This window comes from Lynx canadensis, chromosome B2 (genome assembly GCF_007474595.2).
Source record: "Lynx canadensis isolate LIC74 chromosome B2, mLynCan4.pri.v2, whole genome shotgun sequence".
In the NCBI taxonomy this organism is placed as follows: Eukaryota; Metazoa; Chordata; class Mammalia; order Carnivora; family Felidae; genus Lynx; species Lynx canadensis.
In genome coordinates, this window is record NC_044307.1 from 95,576,024 (window position 1) to 95,599,413 (window position 23,390).

The 23,390-nt window shown below is 43.6% G+C and overlaps 1 protein-coding gene across 1 annotated transcript in view; it reads right to left on the bottom strand.

The window, feature by feature from the left end:
* Window positions 1-23,390, bottom strand: part of LOC115514234 (prolyl endopeptidase) — a 120,206-nt gene that overhangs the window by 23,936 nt on the left and 72,880 nt on the right. The window contains 1 exon segment of the mRNA XM_030316045.1: window positions 19,348-19,451. Coding sequence (XP_030171905.1) covers window positions 19,348-19,451 — 104 coding nt within the window.

A 23,390-nucleotide genomic window follows, 5' to 3' on the forward strand; every position in this document is an offset into this window, starting at 1 on the left:
AGAATAACTAAAAACACAGGGAATAAGTTAGCCAATGTGCTGGAGATAGAACCCAGGGCTCATAAATTTCCATACAGACTATCATCTAACGTTCTATACTTTTAAAACCAAATACTAAAGTGCCTGCCAGTTAGTTTCTGCATTTTTCACAACAGAATTTTCTTTAGCCCTTACTTCAGTCAAAATAGATGTTATTTATTTTACTTGATTTAAAACATTTAAGCAAGTCTAACCCTGAACCAAGCACTACTGTAAGAGTTTATAAATATTCCCTCATTTAATGAGGTCTATACCATGAATACTCCCTTTTTTGGGGGGAGGGGGGTCGTCACTCAGACCAAGAGAAGTAGCTAGTCCAGATCATATATCTTGTAAGTGACAGAGTCAGGATTTGCATCTGGGCCGGCTGACTCCAGACTCCATGCTCTTAGCCACTATAAATAAAGGATCAGCAAATCCCCTGGTTCCCCTCCAGGGACCCCTCCCGAATCCTGTGTGGCACCGCTGCTGTGCCCTCATGTGCCCCTGTGGGTCTGTTACCTCTCTACAGCTAGCACGGTGCCTGAAAGAGAGTGAGCCCTGAGACAAGTGCTGGATGAATGCACAAAGAAAAATGCTCACACTGGACACTATGCTTCAAACAACACACCAAAAAGTATTTTAAATGGCAGATATTGAAATAAAAATCCTTACAAATAAAGCAGTCAAGAGTTTGGCGTCAAAATGCTTATAAGCTGAAAAGTAATAAAATACAAATGAACTCTGGTTGGGGCGCTCAAGAGACTGTATAAGCCTGTATGAGGTCACAAATTTCCAACATATTACTAATGAAAAATATTTAACACCTGACATTTTCTTTATGTGTAGCTGTTAATCTGTTAATTCAGCAATGCGAGGGCGGGTGGGCTTCATGGCTCTGAAAACCGTTTAGTTATGGTCATTTACTGCATGGGACTGCACCTGTGTCATAAAAACCCTGGAAGAATACACGAAATCAATTTCGAATTCTCATTAACTCAAAACTAGGGTGGACCACCTATTTATTTTATTGCCTTAGGAAAACAAAGTTAACAGGCAAAATGCTGACAAGACAAATTCCGGCTAGAATGTTCAGAAATAGAAGAGAACCACAGAGCTTTAAGGGTCTGTGGCTGGTAGCTGAGCATGCCTTCCTTAAAAGGGTGGACTAGGAAAGACAGACAGATGTTAGTGAGGAGGAAAGAGCAGTGTTTGTGCAATCAAGCATTTCGTGGCGGGGGGGGGGGGGGGGCGGTGCTGGAACAGAGCTGTACATGGCCGAGAGTGGCCCTGGATTAAGGGCAGTCCTGACAAAAGCCCCAGAAACAGGAAGCAGGCACAACTGTCCGATTGCCATTCTCTCGTCTGTAGGTATCCAAGGGGCAAGTGAGATACAGCCGAACACTGTGAGGAGCAAATGCACACAAAATCACTGCACTGCAGAAAAACGAATGACTGGAATACTAAAGAGGTGAATTTGGAAGTACAATTCTCTGGCATAAAGACATTTATGTGAGTGTGTGTTGGACACTTCCAGTGCAGCTATTATGCTGCTCTGCTTCTATCTAGCGTCTCTCAGACAATGCAAATGCAAATCACCAAAATAAACCCCTCTGGTGAGCAAGAGGCAAGAAAAACCTATCCCAGAGGATTTCAAGTCGCTTACAGAACAATCCTTAAGAAGCTCATGAGCACTTCAGTGCATTTCACTCCCCCACACCGGGAAACGTGGAGCCAGAAACGGGCCCCTGCTGGTGAAGGCAGGCTGCAAAGAGGTGGTCAGTGAGAACACGCGCAACTCAATGAGAGGCCTCCAGGGGCATCACAAACAGCTGCTGGAGGCAACTCACCAGGGGGCAGAAAGAGAGGAAGGGGAGCAAATGAACACCAATCACAAGGTTCAGAAATCCTGCTGCAAAATTACAGGCATAACTTCTTTGATTTACATTTTATGCTCTGCTGTGTGAAATGTTTCAGATTTGTGCAGCAGAATCCGTAGCAAAAATCGTAGCAGTGAAACCGTAGATAGTATTTTTTTTTCTTTTTTGATGGCTGTGAAATGCCTCCCTCCACCTTGTTCACCCCAGCAGTGTCATGACAGAAAGACAGCATTTTTAAAATGCTTTAAATTTGTAAGAGACTCTTAAAAACTGAGAACAAACTGAGGGTTGATGGGGGGTGGGAGGGAGGGGAGGGCGGGGGATGGGTATTGAGGAGGGCACCTTTTGGGATGAGCACTGGGTGTTGTATCGAAACCAATTTGACAATAAATTTCATATATTGAAAAAAAAGAAAAAAAAACATAGTAAAAACAAAAAAAAATGAAATGCTTTAAATTTGGAAATAGTATAATTTTAAATATGCATACACATACACACATACCTTTTTGTGTATTTTTTTAATGTTTATTTATTTTGAGAGAGAGAGAACACGAGTGGGGGAAAGGGGGCGAGAGAGAGAGAGAGAGAGAGAGAGATAGAGAGAGAGAGAATCACAAGCAGGCTCTGCACTGTCAGCACGGAGCCCAATGCAGGGATCAAAGAACCAAAAGGCAAGATCATGACCTGAGCCCAAATCAGGAGTCAGATGCTGGTCCGACACTTAACCAGCTGAGCCACCCAGGCGCACCACCCCCCACTCCCCGCCACCTTTTTATTATCACTTGTAATCAAGGTAGCGAAATACCAAAGTCGAAGGAAAATGCAAGTTTCAGATGAATAACTGAATCATGTTCGTAGAAGATCTGGAAAAGAACACTGCTGTTCTGATGATAGCATTAAGGATGGCACACAGGGAACTTGAGGACCATGAAACATCAGGGGTGTGTATAGAAAAGCTGGCTACAAAACCAGCACACTGAGGACAAAAACTTTCATCTAGTGAAGTTCTTACATGATCTCTACTGCCTAGTTACTAACACCTAAAGCCCAGGGCTGCAAGGAGACTCCTCACTCCCAGACAGCCGGGCTCAGTGGCCCCACTCACAGCCTCTTCAGTCTGCTGCTTTCCTGGCAACCTCCCTAGTCCTTAAAAGTTGTGCTCCCTTAGGTCCTCTTCCCCCTCTACATACACCGCTGGGGGTTTCAAGCTGTGCCCATGCATTCGCTGACTGCTAGCACTGCCAGGCTTCATGACTCTCCTTGACTCCTGACCCTATCTCTCTGAGCACCTGGCAGATACCACATGTGTGTCCAGAATAGTCCCTTTCAAGGGCTCCCTGCTGTAGAGGGGATAAAATCTCATCCCATTTGGATGCATACCAGGCCCTGGCGGTTTTGACCTGTCTACACTTCCAGGCTCATCTCCTGCCAATAGGCTCCAACCCTGGTGCTGGCGGTGCCTCTGCTTTTGTACAAGCTCTCCTCCCTCTGGTGCCCTTCCCCTGTCTGCCCAAAGCTCCTTTCCTGGAAGCCTTCCAGGAGCAATCTTAGATGTTCCTCCTCCTCTGGGCTCTCCCTGGACCTGGGACCACCTTTCACAGAGTTTCTCCCACCATCAAATTGCAACAAATGTTTGATCACATCCTCATTTCCCCTAGTAAATCCTATTGTTCCTTATAGTGCCAGCACTCCCGGATACAAGGTAGCAGCTTAATAAATCTCTGTGAAATAATTATTTTCATTTACACAATCTTCTAGCTTAGAAATTCCAGGTTATTTAAATTAGTATTAGTAAAACTATCACTGTCTCAGGCACCCTCTGCCTTCTATGAGGCACTGGGACTTTTGGGACCTCACTTAGGCAAACACAGGAAGGGAATACATTACAAGAAACACAAACAATGAGGACAAGAACCATACATACAAATCAATGAAACTATTGAGGACTGAAGAAGGAAAGGGAAAGTGAACGCATGAAACAAGAGGCTACTTTAGAAAACATGCTAGAAACGCCAAAGGGAGAAAAGTAAGCTTCCAAAGTCTGAAAACATTAATTAAAAAAATCCAAAGGAAGAAAAAATCCAAAGTAATGATCACAAACCCTCATAAAACATAGCAAGGAATTGGTCAACTGAACTTACATGTTAATAGAATTGCTTTTTTATTGTTCAGCTTGTCTAAAAGTTTCCTGGACACTTGCAAGCAAGCAAAAAAAAAAACAAAAACAAAAAACAACAACAACAACAAAAAAACCACACACACACAACGTGTGCCAGGAAGATATAAAAAAAAAAAAATAAGTTTGATGCTTTAAAAGGAGGGGTAGTATGATTTCCTGCTTTGGTCATAGACCACGACCCAAATACACTTAAAAGACTAGATCATACAAAAATTCCATAGAAGTGCAAATGGTAATAAACATTCATTTTCTGACACTATTTGCTGGTTTTGAATAGACAGGACCAATTACCTCTGGAAGGGAGAGGGAGATGGTCTGATAGCAATTTTACAGACAGGGAATGATCCATTCGTATAGGTTTCTGGCAGTGATAACTAGATCATTTCAGAGTGCATCATTTATCAAGGCATCTCTTATTTATCTGCCAAGTATTTATATGTATCTACTCTGCTCTGGGCTCTGGGGACACAGCAGTGGGGAAAACCACTTTCTGAAGGGAAGAAAAAGGACCACATAAATGAAAAGACAAAGCTGGATGCTGGAAGAGGGATCGGGAAGGGCCGCTATCTTACACAGGTGGGAAACAGAAGGGATCTGGGATCTGTGCAGTGGAGGGAAGTGAAGGAGTGGGGGTGAGCATTCCAGGCAGAGTGAGGGGGTCAGTGTGAATGCAGCTGAGTGCTGAGCAGGAGAGGACAGGGGCCAGCCTAGGGGCGGGGGCATTACTCAAGGCTGGTCAACTAGCAGATGAACATAATCCTGAGGGAAATGCTATTTATTAAGAAGCTACGTTCTCCTATGAAACAACAGCAGTCTCTTCCTTTGGACCACTGATCTCAGAACTGGCTGCCCTGCCTGAGAGCACCGACCCCAGCCATGAAGTCTGCCCGCTAATGTATCAAGAACAACATAAATCATTCCCCCAAACTGACCACACCACACATTCTCAGTACATGTAGTATGTTGACGGGAGGCTGTAACTCACAAATGTCACGGCAAGGGAAGAGTTCTGTTTTTCCAATGATGGAAGAGCACCGTGGTAGAGGCGATCTAGCCCCAGTGTCCTCTCCCCCTGACATGGGCTGTGAATGTGGAGAGAACAGTCATGGGGGTGGGGAGGGAGACACAGCTCTCCAGCAAGATCTCTGCTTGCAAGGGTGGGTGAGGGAGGTGGCCTGAAGGGGTAGGACAAAAAGGCACATGGATATGGAAGTGCTGGAGCGAGTGGATGGGGAAACTGAGGAGAATAAAGCCAGGGCCCATGCCTGCCGTGCTGGGATGCAGCCCAGGGGTCACTGGTGGCCGGTGAGCCCCGTGCTGCTCGCAGCATCGCCCTGCCCTCCTAAGAATCAGCAGGGCAGACCTGCGGGACAGGACTGCACATATCAGCCTGGAGTTATCAGCAACTCATGCCAAGTGGAAGCTCAGCTGGCAGTTCTGTACGGTGTTTTTATTAAGTAAAGTAGGATAATAAACGTTACTTAAAAAACAGTGTTTTCAGGACACAAACTGTCCTACCGTTTTGAGTCCACTAGAAAAAATAATGTCCATGGAGAAAAAAAGGTAATGAGTCACTAAGCTTTATATGGCTATTTATATTTTTAAAGAAGATATTTGGAAAAATGAAAGCGTAGAAATAATGGAATGGATTTCTACTGACAGAATTTCAGGTGCTGTGGTCAAAGGATGGGGCCAGGGGCAGAGGCAACCTCTGTGCTCCTCCAAGGCCCCACTCTGCCTTCTCCGGGGAGGGACATGTGATGTCACCAGGGCATGGCTATTCTCTCTGCTTCCAGCACGTGGAGGACGGCCATCACCCTGTGCTACCTCTGAAGCTGGTGCGTCCCCATCACGTGGTTGTTGGTCAATGATACGTGGCAGTGGAGGAAGGCTAAAGGGCTGCAGGGCTGGGATGCGCTTTCTTCTGTGTCACAGGGACAGCCAATGCTCAGTGGGGGAGGCTCCTCAGAGGGCCTGCAGGTGGCCCTGGCGGACAGTGTGTGGGATTTCTGACATCAGGCCTCTGAGACTGGGAAGGTGCTGGTTAACTGCAATGGCCCAGCCTATCCTGACTGATACAGAAAAGAGCAATCAGGAAAGAGCTCATTTGTAAGAAGCAGAAAATTCTAAATTCTAACACTCGCTATGTGAGAGCCTTCCTGCCCCTACACTGGGTACAGGACAAAAAAAAATGCACGTGTTTCAAAAGTTCAAAACCACTTGTTAATGTTTAGTTGAAACTCAAAAATTATTTGGAAAAAAACCCCAAAAAATAGGTAAGAAGAATTCAGGTCTGAAGTGGGCTCCCAGAAGGAAAGAAAGGAGGAGCTGGTGTTTGGGAATTGCAGCTCTCATACTTCCTCTTTCTCCCTTCCTGCCCAAAGGGAAGGAAGGGCCTGCTTCCACGAAGGCCAGGCCTTCCACCGGGGCTTGGGACCTGCTCACCTTCTCAAGGAACTTGGCCTCTGTGGTTGTTCCCTCCTCCTGGAGCCAACCAGCCACACACCAGAATAATCTGGTTTCTCCCCCCTTCCTAAGACAGGCCCTTGACCTCGTACATCCCTCTCAGCCCATGCAATTAAACGTCTCAAGACCGTCTACACACACGGTTCCTCGCTTCCCTCTCCTCTCCTCCCTTCTCCCTGATCCTGAATTCAATGCCACAAAGGGAGGTTCCATCTTTAAAATGTCCTATGAAGTTAAAATTTGATTTTTTTGGATTGATTTGTTTTCTTAGCACAACAGTATTCTACAGGAAGCTATTCTACAGGAAGAAAATGACAAATCTGAAAAGAAATCTGAAGGAGGATGAAGGGGGTAGGGTGTGAAGACAGAAACCACAGTTGTTAAAAGAGATGTTCAGTTAACCTCACAGGGATTATTTTTTTTTAAACATTTTTTTTAAGTTTTAATATGTAAGGTTTTCAGATTACAACATTAACACAAGACTTCTAATTGGCATAATAATGCAATACGATAATGTATGAAAAGCAAAGCTAATCCCCCAATCACTCAGTCACACCCACCCATAAGAAATCATTAAATGAACACCACGCATGTCTTCTCCCCTCTTCCTCAACACACGCCGTTCAGCCACCAGTCTGCCCCACTCTTCCAGAAAGTGTCTTTGTCAAGATCACCAATGAATCCACCTGGTCAAATCCAAGAACTCTTCTTCCTTCCTTATTTGACCAACCACACTGAGTGTCGTCTGCCACTGCCTCCTTTTAATACCCTTTCCTTGACCTCCTGGCTCCCCTGGTCTGAGGTTTGCTGGTTTTTCATGTACCTCCTTGGCTACTCCTTCTTGGGCTCCATGCTGGCTCTTCTTCCTGCAGCGAACCCCTGGCTGTGAGGCTCCTCAGGGTGCAGTCTTGAACCTCCCTCACTCTACTCCATGTGATTCTGTCCAGATTTAAACAACACCCTTATACTGAAGATGCCCACACTTTAACTCCAACTCAGATCTCTCCTTTGAGCATGAGGCTCAAATATCCAGCTCTACACTTGACATTGCCATCTGGCTGAAATGTAACATGCACCACAAACTTGACATATCCAAAATATTTTTCCTCCCAAACGTGTCCTCCCTGACCCACTGCCAACAACTTTTTGCTGCTCAGATGCGGAATCTAAGAGTATCCTTGATGTGTCCTTTTCCCTCTCCCCTCCACGTGCAATCCCTGAATGTGTCCTGTTGATTCTACCTTCCAGATGTTTTCCAAACCCACTCTTCCCCATGTCCATAGTCTCTCCTTTGGTCTAGGCCACCTTAAGCCTCCCCCAGTCTACTGCTACAGAGGTCTTCCAGCAGTCTCTGCATCCACACCTGCCCCTTGGATCTATTCCCCATAAAATGGAAGATTGCTTTCTTAAATCAGAATAGGTCACATTCCAGTGTAAGACCCTGCAGGGACCCCCACCACACCTGGGATCCTCAACAAACCCCAACATGACCATGAGGCCCTGTCCTCCCCCTCTCTTACCACGTATCTTCTCTCAGGTCCTCTCTGAGACCAAGTGCTTTGTTCTTAAGGTCTTCTTAGCTCTAACAGCTGGGCTGCTCTACCCGAACTTCACATGGTTAGTTCCCTCCTATGTAGCCTTTACATTTCCACTGTCCTTACCTCAAGGGCACTCTGGTTGACCACTTGATTCACACTGGGCCCCTCCGTCATTCCTGGCAGCAATCCTTATTTATTTTGCTCATGGCTCTTCCCCCAAGTTAAAATTTTCACATTTATTTTCTGTTCACTTGGGTTTCTTTCTTTCTTTTTTTTTTGCCTGCACTCCTCAGAGGGGCAAAGACCACAGCTCTCCAGGTCACTGCCACATTCCTAGTGTTTAACACAATGCCTGGCACAGATTAAGTTCTTAATAACACACAGACTGGATGAATGAAGAGTGGTTCTCTTCCCCATCCCACCTCCCACACCAGTGCTGACAAATTTCTGATGGTGGGTGAGGAAGACACCCATCGGAAGCTGAAGATGTACTTGGAGGAGGAGGCAAAGTCCAGGCAGGGGAGTAGAGGTCATGCCGGCAACACCTGACACTCATGGCCCCTCCTATCTCCGAAGATTCTGAACAATGGTTCAAAGTTGGCACTTCAACAGTCAAATCTGCAGATTCTCAAGCAATGTGCCAACCAGTTTAGAGTATTTATACTCTTCTCTGTTCTTTTCCAAATATTTAAATTAGCTATGTGCACATTAAACTTTGGAGCTGAACTAGAAATATCCTATGCAAAACACGGAAGGCTCCAAGGTCCTGATGAAGGCAGCGCACGCACAGTGACTTTTACTTGCACCCTAAATGGTTTTCTGTTTTGAGTGTCAATTTCAGAATTACCCACTACCTGATGTGGGATCAAAGAGCATATTCTCTGTTTAAAAATATGTTTGCACGCACATTAATATTTACATCTACTCAGATACATATACATGTATACAAACAAATGCCGCTGGAGACAGGGAGGACACAGGTGTCTGCTGTTACTTAACTCAGCAGAACCAACTAGCAGATGATTTTCAATGTGTTAAGAATTTATATTGGCTGTACTTATCAATACAGCTTGAGTAGACAATTTACATTTCCTTCTTTGGAGACATTAACCAAGGTAAATGACAAGGTTTCTCTGGGATCTTTATAAAGCCCCAGCATTTTATATCAATTCCTGTGTGAGACTCAGGACTGCCTACCTCAGGGGGCTCAACTGCTGGAACTGGGACAGTATGGTGATGAAGCCAGCCCAGCTTCTCAGGGCAGGGAGTACCCTGTTTAGGAGCATTGCAGCACTGGAGACCAGAGATTAAGCTCCAGCTACGCCACTCTATAATTAGGGAGAACTCATTTAACTTTCCTACACTGCAGGCTCTTCATCCTGAAAACAGACATCACGAGAGTACTGATTCTCTGAAGAAATGAGACGATGTGCTGAGAACACGGGCATACAGCCTGGTATAGTGTGTGTACACATCCGTGCTATATTTCCAAGTAACAGCTGAATATCCCCTCTCCCTGTTTTTTGCTTTAGACTGAGCTTCCAAGGGCAGGGACAAGAAGAGAAGCTTCTATAGAAGTTGGGACTTAGCTGAGTACTCAAAACGTGTAGAATTTCAGACAGTGGAGTAAAGAAAATGAGCAGTGCCACAATGCAGCACAGAGGAAAGAGAGCCAAGCGGAGGAAGTACATATGGTGCTCAAGGACTTGGTTTGGAGTTGAGCCTTGATGGTGCTGAGTATTTGGGAAGAGGACTTGGTGAGGCAGCACCTTAGCAGGGATGGATGAAGGAGGGCATCAAGAGTTGGGTAGAGGAGCTCACACTTGACACAATGACCAGGAATCTGTGTGTGTCTCTGTTTAGTACTCTCACAATGCCTTCCAACTGGCAATATTCTGCCATCACGTTTACCACTATTATAACATTTCTAATCTACCACTTAAATTCAGTCAGCCCTGGGAGTGAGTGGGGAATGATCAAGTCTACTTCTCTAAACTTAGGTCGATACTTGACCCCAATCAAAAAGTTATACTTGGGGAAATGGAAAATGTCCTCCTTCTTTGTGGACCAGTGAAGTTAGGCCATAATGGTTTTTCCTCCGGGGAGATAATAGAATATCTGCAGTGCCAGGTTTATTTTTACTCACTCTATCATCCACCAGCCATCAGTGTGATGCAGGCAAAGGGGAGGGGAGGGAAGAACTGTGTAGCAGGTGGAGAGACCACCGTAAGCTCCTATGTTCTCTTCTCCCCATCTGCCTAAAAGATAGAGCACAGCAGGAAGCCAAAGAACACTTGTCTAAGTGGCAGCCTACATAAAGACATACCCCTGGGGTTTAGAAGTGATACTGTCACAGAAAAGCAGGAGAAAGATTACTCCAACTCTCTTCTATGGAGCCTTCTCAATGCAAAGAAAATCAAAGCAATTTTCAGGTTCCAGTTTCTAGACATCCACCTAATCCTCTATTAATTTTTAATCTAGCTTCACCAATTAAGAAGGCAGATATAATGGACAGACACTGGAATAGATGTACTTGTCTAAGGAAAAAAACTGAGAAGGTCATCTGCTTTGGGCATAGAAGTGTCTTTCCAGGTTCACTGCACAAGAAGCAAAGGTCCTGGGCTAGCGTGTCCAAAGGAAATCTGAGCATATTCTTCTGAATTTGAGTTAGAAGCAACCTGATGCCAGTGCTGGCATTAGGGCCAACCCTGAATAAGATCTTGGGGGAAGTCCAGCAGAGATAAGAGGACAAAAGCAAAACCATACACACTTCAAATTTTATTTCACTTTAAAACATACTTTAAATGGAGTTTCAAGCTGCAGTATGGTGACCAACATTTAAGACTTACATAAAACTCCTCAGATTAAAATACAAATGTACGTATGTATGTATATGTGTGTATACACACATATATATACATATATACATATATACATGTATATTTATATATATATACGATACAAATAGATAAGGAAATTAGAATGTCAATTAACATGCAGTGAGAGATTAGAAGTGAACACTAAGATAAATTGTAATATTTATAAGTGATTTTAAACATATATTTATGGGCCCTTAGTGTCTTTCCTTTTACATAGAGAGTATTTTTATTGTTCAACCCGCACCACAAGAGTCTACAAAGTAGTTGCTGGATACTTACATGATGTAGAAACATACTTTTAGAGGTAAGGGGGCATAGGAATTTAGAAACCTTTTAGTCTATTTTAGTTGCAAAAAAAAAAAACCAACAACAACAATCGAGCTACAGAGAGTGCACTTAATTTATCCTGATAACAAAATGTGCAGATTAGCACAGTTGTGGAGTTCTGCCTTCTAGTCTCAGCTCTGTCAATTATTTACAGTGTTACTTTTGTTCAAACACATTGACTTTTAGTTTCCTCATCTCTAAAATGAGAGGTCTCAATTATATGAACCCTAATGTAAATGCAATTGAAAGGCATACAACTTTGTCCACAGCCCAAAACACATTAGTGGAAGAACAGACCACCTAGAAAAAGCAAAGAGGCAGCTATGAAATTAGAGACTTGACTCCTCCCCAAAGGCTGATCTGTGACATGCAGGTCCTACAAGGATGGCTTGTGCCCACATCCTTCATAGGAAATAGCACAGGAGGATGGTTGGGATTTGGTTTTCCCAGTCAAAAAGATGATGCTAGCACGGAGTCAAACCTCTGGAGAGTCACCTGGCCCCCAGCTTACCTGGCTTTCTCATCCTGCCACAGAGATAACCCCTGACACTTCATCTTGATTCTAATTCCCAAGAGTCTTATCTCCCCTTGCGTTACAGTTGTGCTAGAGTCAAGACCAGAGTTCAGGAAGTACATATACTCATGTTCTGGAAGCAATATTAAAGGTCTTTCTTCCTGGGAGAAGAGCATCTTTAAAGGGTGCTTCTCTTTGTAGAGCGTGATTTCTGCTGTCCATAATTACATTTGAATACGGACCCTTTTTAAAAGTCTTTGTTTTTCGAATCCTGACCCCGAGGTTTAGGTACCTGGCCAGCAGGTGGCGTTTAGGTTCCTTGGTCTCAGGGTCCAGACCAAAAATTTATGCTGAGGGCCTATTTTGTCTTGTGTGACAGACTGCTACTTGTTCCTCAATATCTATTCTCCTGTTTCTTCAAAAAAAAAGGCCCCAATTTTTAGCTGCACACACTTCTTTCCTGGGACTAAAACAACATCTCTAAACCTCCTTGTGATACACGTGGCCACACGAGTACTTTTTCACCAATAAGACAAAAGCAGACATAACACATGTCACCGTTAGCACACATGCTTATAAGACCCCTGGCATGTACCTTCCGTCCCCCTTCTTCTTCTTCCCTACTGCTGCCTTCCTGTTGGCTAGAAAGTAGACATTAATATGGCTGGATGGCCAGCAGCGTTCAAGGACCACGAAGTGATGCTGGAAACAGAAGCCACATGTGACAAAGCGGCAAGAGAGGAGGAGCCTGGATCCCTCGCACCTCAGATGCCATGTCAGCCCTGGACGGATTCCTCCTGCACTTCTTTTATGTGAGAGGGAAACACACATCTCTCTTCTTTAAGCCATGGTTATTTTGATTTCTCCTGCCGCTCATAGCTGAATCTAATCTGAATAACATAACTTGAGATTCAGATTCATTTTTAAAAACAATAATTATTAAAATGACAAAGGTAAGTACCATTAGCACATATGCCGTGATTCATAGACGATACCATGCTATTGATTTAGCGCTGATAAGAAGGAAGTTACTTGCTACTTTGTTTTCTATAAGATAATGAAATAGGACATTCTTTTGGCAAGATAACTGCTAGCAGTAGCCTGAAATCTACCCACCTGCACATGAGCAAACTTTTAGGGATCTCAAAAGCCATGACTCTTAGAACAATGTAAACAAAATGTGAATCTACTTAAGTGGCTTTATTACATATAATAGCAAACTCAGTATTATCTGTAGATATCTGATATATTACAAATTGTGTATGTACTAAGGATGAACAAATCTCCAGAGTATAGTCGTGACCTATGGTACTGAGTTTACACGTAGCCTAATCCCTGACATTTAGGGCCTCTAATACAACATTACTAAAGAACAATAAACCTAGATGGCCTTCCAGAAGCAAATCTGAGCCATTCAAATTAAATCAACACCTGTTCACCTCATTAATATCTCGGCAAAATAAGCTGAGCAAACACCCCTGATGCTGAGTCACCACCACGTCCCTGAGAAGAACCAACCAATAGGGCTTCCTTTTCCTGGCCGCCCATGCTTTAAGTCACCAGGGTGGGTGCAGGTGTTTTCCTGGTCCCCATCTCAATGCAAACCCCATTTCCTCAGAGTGAAGTTCAGAGAAGCTCTGAGCAAGGCCAGCACAGGCTTCGCTTTCACCCACGTTGCCCTAGTGAAGCCCCACAGAAGGCTCAAGAAACCTCCCCAGGCCTCTCCTTACGGGACTGGCTGCTCAATTCTCAAAGCCACCTTGTGATTTCTACTGAAAGAGGGTTACGTATTGGCAGGTCGCTATACAGTAATGTCCTCTTAAAAAACATGGAAGGGGATTTATTTACGGTGGTATGGGGACTGCAGGAGCTATTGACTTGGGCCCCGGAACTTATTTCTGTATTATAAGGTAACAAGGAAGCAAACTCTTTATCACCCGTTACAAATTACTTTAACACAGCTGATACCAAAAGGGGAAAGAGACACACACACAGTACCCTCAGAATGTGAACATTATGCCCTCCGTCTAGAATGCCGGCATGACAGAGATCTAGAAGGGTGGGGATCTGTTCATGCAAGAATATCCCACTGCGAAGCCTAACATCACACAGAACCTTGATGCACAGGCGCTAAATCATCACCAACAACTGGTTTGACTTAAAGCAGTTTCCTAATCACATGCAAGCACAGTGACCTCTCAAAAAGTTCTTTATGAAAATGCTCCCCCACTCACTCTTCCCTGACATTTCTGAAGATTTCTGATCAATACCTAACTGTGAGAACACAGCACTAGAGAAAAACATCATCGCCAGTCCAGTGGTCAGCTCACTGAGGATGCGGATGAGTCAATATTCAAAAACTGTGATGCACCATGCGCTTAGCGTGGAACTTAACAAATGTTCAAAGACTAATTAACGTTCTGAGCACGTGTTCTCTGAATGGCAAAGTCTGTATATGCTAGCAACCACAAATCAGTGATCACCAAGGTTAGAAAAATCTACACTGAAGAAAAAAATTCCCAGTCCTTCTACCCCAAGGCGTCTTGGTAAACCCAAAGAATTATTTAATTTTAACATTTCTTTTCAGTTACACAGCAAACCACCTTTGGGATGTTCCTGATGTTTCATATGCATTACTTCAGGTAAACCTCAGAAAAGTCCCTACTAAGCACCAGACAACAGGAAGTAAGATAATTCAATCTGTTAAATACTTAGAATTCTTACTATTTTCCTACTATATTGTTTGCTTTCACCCATAAAATTGGACCTTCCTTCCAATTTTTTGTCTTTTATGAAATGCAGAAACTGTTGATAATGGAGCTTATTCACAGTACACTCAGTTCACTGTTCTTTTTCAGGTCTATAAATTTTGTCTTTTATTTGGGGAGGAAAAAGGCCAATCTCTCAGCTGGCTGGGCAAAAATGAGATACTGAGAAACCAAAAGGTGCATCTTGCTACACTACGTATCATGCCACGTTCAACCACAGGGCAAACACTATTTCATCCACAGGTGACAAAAGGCAACCTCACTGCACAGGATACTGAGAGCATGATTTCCTTCTTTAATTTGCTGTAAAATTATGAGTAACCTGCAACAAAAAGGCAGAGGCAGTGTCTGAATGAGGGTGGTGGTAAAACTGGTCAGGAGTGTCCTGGGGAACTGGGAATCATGGAAGCACCCATCCTTCAAAGCCCTACCCAATTTCCACCCCTCCCCTGAAGACATCCTCCTCTGCCCAGCCAGGGTGGTCTTTAACACTGCAGCACTGACTGAAGGCTGCACCTTCCCCTTGCTCACTGAGAGAAGGTGTCTGACCTTTCAGATCTGTGTGTCTCAACTCTCCATTGAGTTACAGTCTGACTGTAAATTTCCTGGGACAATGCCTTGTGTCTAGAAATTTTCTGTATTCAAACAGTACCACCAGCATTGAAGGTCATGTCATACTTGCTGACAGACTAAATATAACTACCACCTCCCTATTACCTCACTTTTGTTTAAAATGAAACACATGGCTGATTATAAATGTAGACAGATTTTTTCATGCAAATCACTGATCACCAAACTTATTTTATAAATGTAATTTTTTAAAAATGTTTTTACTTTTATTTTTGAGAGAGAAAGAGACAGAGTCTGAGCAGGTGAGGGCAGAGAGAGGGAGACACAGAATCCGAAGCAGGCTCTGGGCTCTGAGCTGTCAGCACAGAGCCTGACGTGGGGCTCGAACTCACAAACCTCAAGATCATGACCTGAGCCAAAGTCGGACTGAGCCACCCAGGGGCCTCAGTTTCTAATGTTCAGTATTTCAACTTTTTTTTTTTTTAAAGATATGGGCACAGAGGTTCTAATCAATATTATGTAGATGTGGCATTCACAATAAAAAAAAAAAGGAAGAAAGAAAAATTCAAGATTAGTCAAATCAAGATTTGATAAATCTATCTAAAACTAAATTTTTACGTGTACCCCCAACTGGAAGAGAAAGTTTTTCCAGGATCTGATTTTCAAAATTGTATTTCTGATACACATCAATTTTCTACTCACAGCTGTAGTCAGAAACAGATAAAGGCTGTAACAGACAGCAGCTTTGTTCTATGTCTGTTAGCAAAATACGACACCATATGGTCAACCCCACTCCCTGTCCAAATCCAAGATGGGTCCTGAGTAAATATATAGCAAACACGAATCGTCCTCTGTGGGTTATATAGCCATGTGTGTCTTTGACCCTTCCTTTTTTCTAGGCTTGGTCTATCTCACCAGCTATACCACCGGGTACATGGGCAGAGTCATGACCACCGCTAATTGCATGGACCAACCATGCAGCATAATCTGTGCCACAGTACATGCTCCAAACCATAACATACCTCACAGAATATAAGAAGGAACAACAAACAGCCCAGGGGAGCTTTTAAAATCACATATGGAATAAATACAAACAGTAGACTCAAGAGGAATCAAAAGTGACATTACCCTAAAGTGACTAAAAACAAAAAGATTTTTTTTTTTCTTCAAAATGCTGTGGTTTTTATTACACACCATCAGGATGTTTTCCATTCATGTACAAATCCCCCTCTAGGGCCTGCTTTTACAACGGTGGGTCATTGTTGGCAACACCACTGAGAGCCTAATCACAGTGTGAGAACATCTGTCACGCTCCCATTTCATGTCAAAGCTCTGCTGATACACTTGAATCTAAACCACCGCACAATGGATTTTAAAATGATACGAGTCTATGGTTTTGTGACATCAAAGGGCATTTCAAAGGCACCCCTAAATGATGAAAGAATTCTATTTTGCTAACTCAATGCAATATGTCTGATGAGTATAATCAATAGATATAAAATCTCCTATTGGCATTATACATATATTCGGCCCACAGACACATCTCTACTCTCTAAAATATGGGAATAAGGAACAGTGCATCAAGATCTGTAATGTAATGTGTTCTGTCCAGTTACCACCCTTTTTTTGTTTTTCAAGTTTATTTATTTATTTTGAGAGAGAGAGCCCACGCATAAGTGGGGGAGGGCAGAGAGAGACAGAGAGAGAGATCTCACACAGGCTCTGCACTGTCAGTGCAGAGCCCAACTCGGGGCTTGAACTCATGAACCATGAGATCCTGACCTGAGCTGAAATCAAGAGTTGGACGCTTAACTGACTGAGCCACCCAGGCTCCCTATCCAGTTACTGTCTTAAAATACTTACCATCTTTTTTTCCTTCCTATACTGCAGCAGTAGAAACAAAAGGTTGTTTTTGAGTAGCTCAACATCAGGGAAGTTTTCTTTGTGAGGCAAAGAGTTCAGTTTTCCAATGATACAAGCAACCAGCATCACCCAAGCGCATCTCTTCCCCAGTTAAATGTGGGACTGTCAGGCTACGTACCTGGCTGAGAGATTTCTACTCCAACCAAGCATTTGCTTAATTGTAAAGTTTTATATTTTCACTTCTAAATGAAAACAATACATAATAGGTGATAACCAGCTTCTTTGTGTATCCCCTATAGAGAATGTTACTATTACCAGCACGGAAAAGAACAGCTACTTGACAGAAGAAACAACCCCAACCATCCTCACTGTAGGAAGAGTGTTACTTCTCTGTAAGAAGCTGCCTCCCTGGCAGCTGCCATTATTACAGGTGCCTCGCCCTCACCCAAACTCCAAAGACAACCACATATTTGAGCACTAATTATTTGTGAGAGGCTGGAAGAGAGAGGAGAATAATGTGTCATTTTTTAATAGAGAGCTGCAGGACTGCATAGTAGCGATGAGAAGACAAGGGGCTTGTCTTGGGTGACTGAACAAATTCTAGGGCAGCCACGGCTGCACCCCTGGGGGCCACTCGGGCATCCCTGGCATTACTGATGGGAGAGGCAATGGTGTGCACTGGTGCGTGCGCACACCCTGGCCCCGGGGATACTGAGGCAAAGACTAGACATAGGCCCTGGGGAGGTCAAATGTTACATTTGATAGGAGCAAACACTCTAGACGTGGAGAAAAGGGATAACAGCAAAGAACAGCAGCTTAAAAATGATTTTTAAAGTCGAATACAGGACTAGGGTGAATTAGCGAACCATGTAAGTGCCAGACGGGCTACTGGCTCCCACAGGATATCTCCCCAGGCAACGGCTCACCTTGAAAATGAAAGAAGCAGCAAGCCAAAATAGATACAGAAGACTAACAGTCTGTTATATTTATTTCTAATATTGATTGAAAAAAAATCAATTTATATTCTATGTGCCAGACACTTAATATACATCATCTCAAATAATCCTATAGGAATCCTGTAAGAGAGATATCATCCCTATTCTATGGCTAAAAAAAAATTGTGGCAGAAAGGTTAAGTGACTCACCCAATGTCACCCAACGAGTATGTGCACATTTCAGGCCTGACAGAGCTTCATGACAAAGGACCTGAGCATCTACTGGGAACATTCTGATTTTATAAGTGCTTTTTACCATAGACCGGGGATCAGCAAACTCTTTCTCAGAGGGACAAATGGTAAGTATTTTACACTTTGTGGGCCATAGAATCCCTGTTGCACAACCCCCCCCCCGTTAATGCACCAAGACAGCCATCAACACTACGTAAACAAATGAGCATGGCTGTTCTCCCATAAAACCAGAGGCCAGTCTGCCAACTCCTGTTCTAGAATGAGGGTCGGCAAACTGCAGCCCTGGACCAGGTCCAGCCCACCATGGGTTTTTGTAAACAATGCTTTATTCGTTTATGATCTAGATCTAGGCCGTCATCTAGACCGTTTCTAGATAGTTGAAGGGTAACTCAAGGAGCTAAAATAATGCCCGAGTTTCACAGAAACATTCTCGGGAGCGTCCAGCTCTTTGTTCTAAACTTCCTTAACAAACAGTGTTCTGATTCCTAATCTGTGGCCTGTGTGATCCAGCCCTCCAGTGGGAGAGCCCTGATACACACCTGCTACCTGACAGGTGACCGACCTCTCACTGCAAAGGAACAGTGACATTCTACATCCTCAATTAATAAGTCATCAGTTTCTGGAAGACTCAATGCCTTTGGGGAGCTGAAAAAACAGAAACAGAGATTCTTAACCTGAAAGGATGGGTGGTCAGAGACTGACAAATCAGTTAATATGTTCATTCTAATTTTTAGGAAGTGTCTCCTCTGTGCCAGGGGAAATACATGTGAACGCCAGACGGAAAAGACTGACTCGTAGCACTTGAGTACTTTATGTGCAGCAAATCTATGTTGTTACTTGTGACACCACAAGACCTGAGCTGAACCGTAACCCACTCTCAAGCAAGCAGACAAGTGGTGTTGCTGTGATAGCTACTGCAGTAAGATGAGGACCCTGGCTCATCTTGTTGAGAGCAGCAGCTACGGGAGCAGAGCCCACGAGCTCTAGGAGGAAGGGACTGTGCTGGCTCAATGCCCAGAGAGAGCAGGAGGTCCAAGACCTGTTGTCTATATTACTATGGATTACCTCCATGGCTCCTGATGAACTAGGGTGTGAATGGCCTGGTCTGACAGTCAGATTTTTCTAACTCTCATGTTATCAGGATCAAATGCTCCATACCTGGACTGTCTGGTAATCGGAAGCATCGATCCCTTTCACGGTAACCTCTCGGAAGACTCGTGGCTCCAGCTCCTCTTTGGTGAGGTCACAGTGATAAATGATACCTAGAAGGAAGCGGAAGTCCTGATTTAGTCCACAAGCTCACTGGCTGCAAGGGGGCAAGGGCACACAGCACAACTGGATGCCATGAATCACAAGAGAGGAACATGAGTTGGGGACCTGCTGCCATGTGAGGGTCACTGTGCCAAGAGTGCTTATTAGAACAGTCTGCGCATGGAGTGTTCACTTTTCCTCACTGCCACCACACACAGCGTTTTGACGACCATCATCTGTCATATACATTTTAGAAGATTCCATAGCATTCCATGAGTATGAGAAGAGGTAAAAACTGTAAGAGTGAAAACTTAACAGGTCTTCCCTATGCTGGGTCACTTAGGAATGCAGGTCAAAAAAGATGGGGAACTTCATGTAGGGCCACTTCACCTTGAGAGGTGAATTAAGATGGAAAACTCAAATGACTGGCCCCAAGTCAACAACCAGCCAGAAGCCTCCTGATGGGAACTCTGGGGCTCCTGACACCAGATACCCACCTGTCCGTGCACACACACGTGGACAGCAGTCAGGGACCAGAGATGACCAGGTACCATTTTAGAGCTACTTTAAAAATTTTTATTATCCCAGGAATTGTGCACAACACAAATGAATGAATGTACACCAAGAATGCCAGCTTACTTAAACACTAATTAAAAATCCATTTCCTGAATTTAATGCTATTACACTTTAACACTTAAGAACTAAATCAAAGAAACAATAAGACGAGTTGTTACTATTTGAAAACTGCAGTGGTTTATGAAACAGAATTAGTCATCCAGAGTGGCTGGTGCGGGAAACAGCCCTCCCACACAATACATTAAACATACACTGTCAGATAGATGAAAAAAATCGATTTAGCGATCCCAATACTTGCTGGAAAACTTGAACTAAATGGTACTCCCACAGGGTACATCTGAAGTGACTGATCAGGTATTAAAATGGTGGCTCTCTTTCTTCTCAACTCCTCTGTGCATGTATTTCATTAACAGATGAGAAGGGATACTCTGTACCCCCAGCGGCAAAGAGTAATCGTTGACACTCATTAACAGCAAGGCTGCTGATCCCTATGAATGTCACTGCAATTCTCATGCTTACAGACAAAATTATTTTTGGAAGTATGATGAATATTGACAGAGAGAAGATACGTAACATGACCCAAGTATTGGCTTTCCTGGTTTAAGTCATACTTGGGTATTTATTAAAATACATCTTCATACATACAGTACTTCCAAACTACGCTCTGGGCATACATTCTAATGTACCAGATATATTGATTACTGTCCTTGCCTAGAGGAATGTAATCTTGAAGGCAGGCTATTTTCAGATATATGTTAATTTTTGAATAGCTTCTTGATCCGTACTTGCTTCCCTTCCTCAAAACACACAAAAAAGTCCAAATCCTTGGGAAAAAAAAAAACCCCAAACACCAAACAACTAACAAAAATGGCTGCAGACCGAGCATGTGCTATTTGAGCACCTGCCTCACTCTGGTATCGCTGCAACCTGTACTGCAGTGAATGAGAAAGCACCTGGCAGCCAGGATTCCCACCTCTGACAGTTGCTGGGCCAGTGACCTTAGACAAATCACCAAGTATTAGAATGCAAATTCCTTTGTGAAAGACAATAAATAGGAAATGTACTCTAAGCTCCTGTTTATCTGGGGGTCCCTGGGTGGCTCAGTCAATTAAGCGGGTTCATGAGTTCAAGCCCCTCACTGGGCTCTCTGTTGTCACTGCCCAGCCCACTCAGACCCTCTGTCTCCCTCTCTTTCTCTCCCCCAGTTGCGTGCACACTCTCTCTCTCAAAAATAATAAACATTAAAAAATAAATAATACAAAAAAATGCCTTTTATCTGGAAAAACTACTATATCAAATCCTCTAACAGCAGAATGAAACAAGTAGGCAACAGGGCTGGCTACTACTGTTCAGAGAAATCATGCCAAATACCTGACTTCTATCCTCGGTCCTGTGCCAAAGTGGCACCTGGGAGGAGACTGGGCTAAACTTGAAGGTACCAGTGCTTAATATATTTGATCAACACTTCCTTTTAACAGATCCATCTGGGTTACCCCAAGGTTAGCCTATGGCACATTCACATAACGAGAATCGCTATAATTTAATGATGTTTTGTGTCCTGTCTGACTTGGCTTGGTAAGCCCAAGGAAGGTGGGGTTTGGAGAAGTCATCTTGGAATCATAACCAGAGAGGACTGGTTAGGTGATCTCTAGGAAATAAATTTCCACATTTCAGGGTGAAAGAGAATTGGGTTATAGAAGAAGTCCCCTGAGGCCAGGGGAGGTGTCTGGACTTGAGGAGATGGGTCTCTTGATGAAAGCAGTCATTTAACAAAGCCATTCTAGTAACAGGAAGGAGGCGGGGATGATTAGCTCATATATCCCCAATAATCCAAAATAAATGTAAACGGGTAAAAGAAATGGGAGTAGGAGTTAAGAGGAAGGGATGACTCTGGGGGAAACTGTGAAAGAAAAATCCAAGGCTCTGAAACACTGGTGTGTACAGAGAGGGCAAAAGAACTTTGGAAAAGATGATCTATACTGACCCACCTGTGTAGGGTGGGTTTTAAAGTTATTAAAAGAAAAAAAAAACATAAATGTAAACTAAAACAAGTCTTGAAAATGTCTGCACTCCTTGGTATTTACACAGAGGAGCTGAGAAGTTATGTCCACACAAAAATCTGCACACGGATGTTTATAGCAGCTTTATTCATAACTGCTCAAACTTGGAAGGTGCCAAGATGTCCTTCAGAAGATGAATGTATAAATAAACCTCAGTACATCCAGACAATGGAATATTATTCAGGGCTAAAAGAAATAAGCAATCAAGCCCAAGAAAAGATACGGAGGAATCTTAAATGCAGAGTAGTAAGTGAAAGAAGCCAGTCTGGAAAGTCTGCATACTACTGTATGATTCCAACCATATGACAGTCTGGAAAAGACAAAACTGTGGAGACAGCAAAAAGATCAGTGGTTGCCAGGGGTTGGGGGAGGGGTGAAGATGGGGAGGATTTTTAGGGCAGTGAAAACATTCTATAGGATACTATTATGATGGATACATGTCATTATGCATTTGCCCAAACCCATAGAACGTACAACACCAAGAGTCAACCGTAATGAACACTAGGGACTTTGGGTGATTACCATGTGTCAGTATAAGTTCATCAACTGTGACAACTGTACCACTCTGGTGGGAGATGATGATGGGGGAGGCTGTGCATGTCAGGGCAGGAAGAATACAAGAAATCTCTGTACCTTCCCCTCAATTTTGCTGTGTACCTAAAACTGCTCTAAAAAATTAAATCTTAAATTTTTTTTGCCCTTCCCAAGGCTTCTCTGCTCAACCCGTTTCCTACCCCCATGCACCTCGGACTTGCTGTACTGGATTATTACAACGTGCAAGTCTGTCTGGAGCTAACCTTAGACAACCCTCTGACGTTCCATGAATACAGAATTAATCAGCACAAACCACTAAGTGGTTTGAGCCAGAGGGAATAAGTGCATAGTGTTCCAAATTGCCCCGTATCCTCATTCTCTCCCAAGTTTGACTCAAGGTACAAAAGTCCTAAGCAGCTTGGGCTCAAGACACACAGTCTTCACCATGAGCCTCCAGGAGAAACAAAGTCAGCTCGGGCGCAGTGGCCAGATGTACCCATGTCCTAAACAGCTGGAGTCATAGTTAATTTTGGCCCCAGGGCTTTACTTATAATTTAGTATCTCTGTTGTTTACCACAGTAGTAGATAGCTAATCTTCAGAGACCAGGGAAAGACAGCCTCTGAGCTGGTATGTATGTGCATCTATGTATGTATGTATATGTGTGTGTGTGTCCGTGTGTGCGTGTGTGTGTACACACACACACGCACACACGCCGATAATTGTTGCTTTCGAGAGATCCAGTTTACTGATCTGATGGGCCGTTTTTACTTTGGACCAGA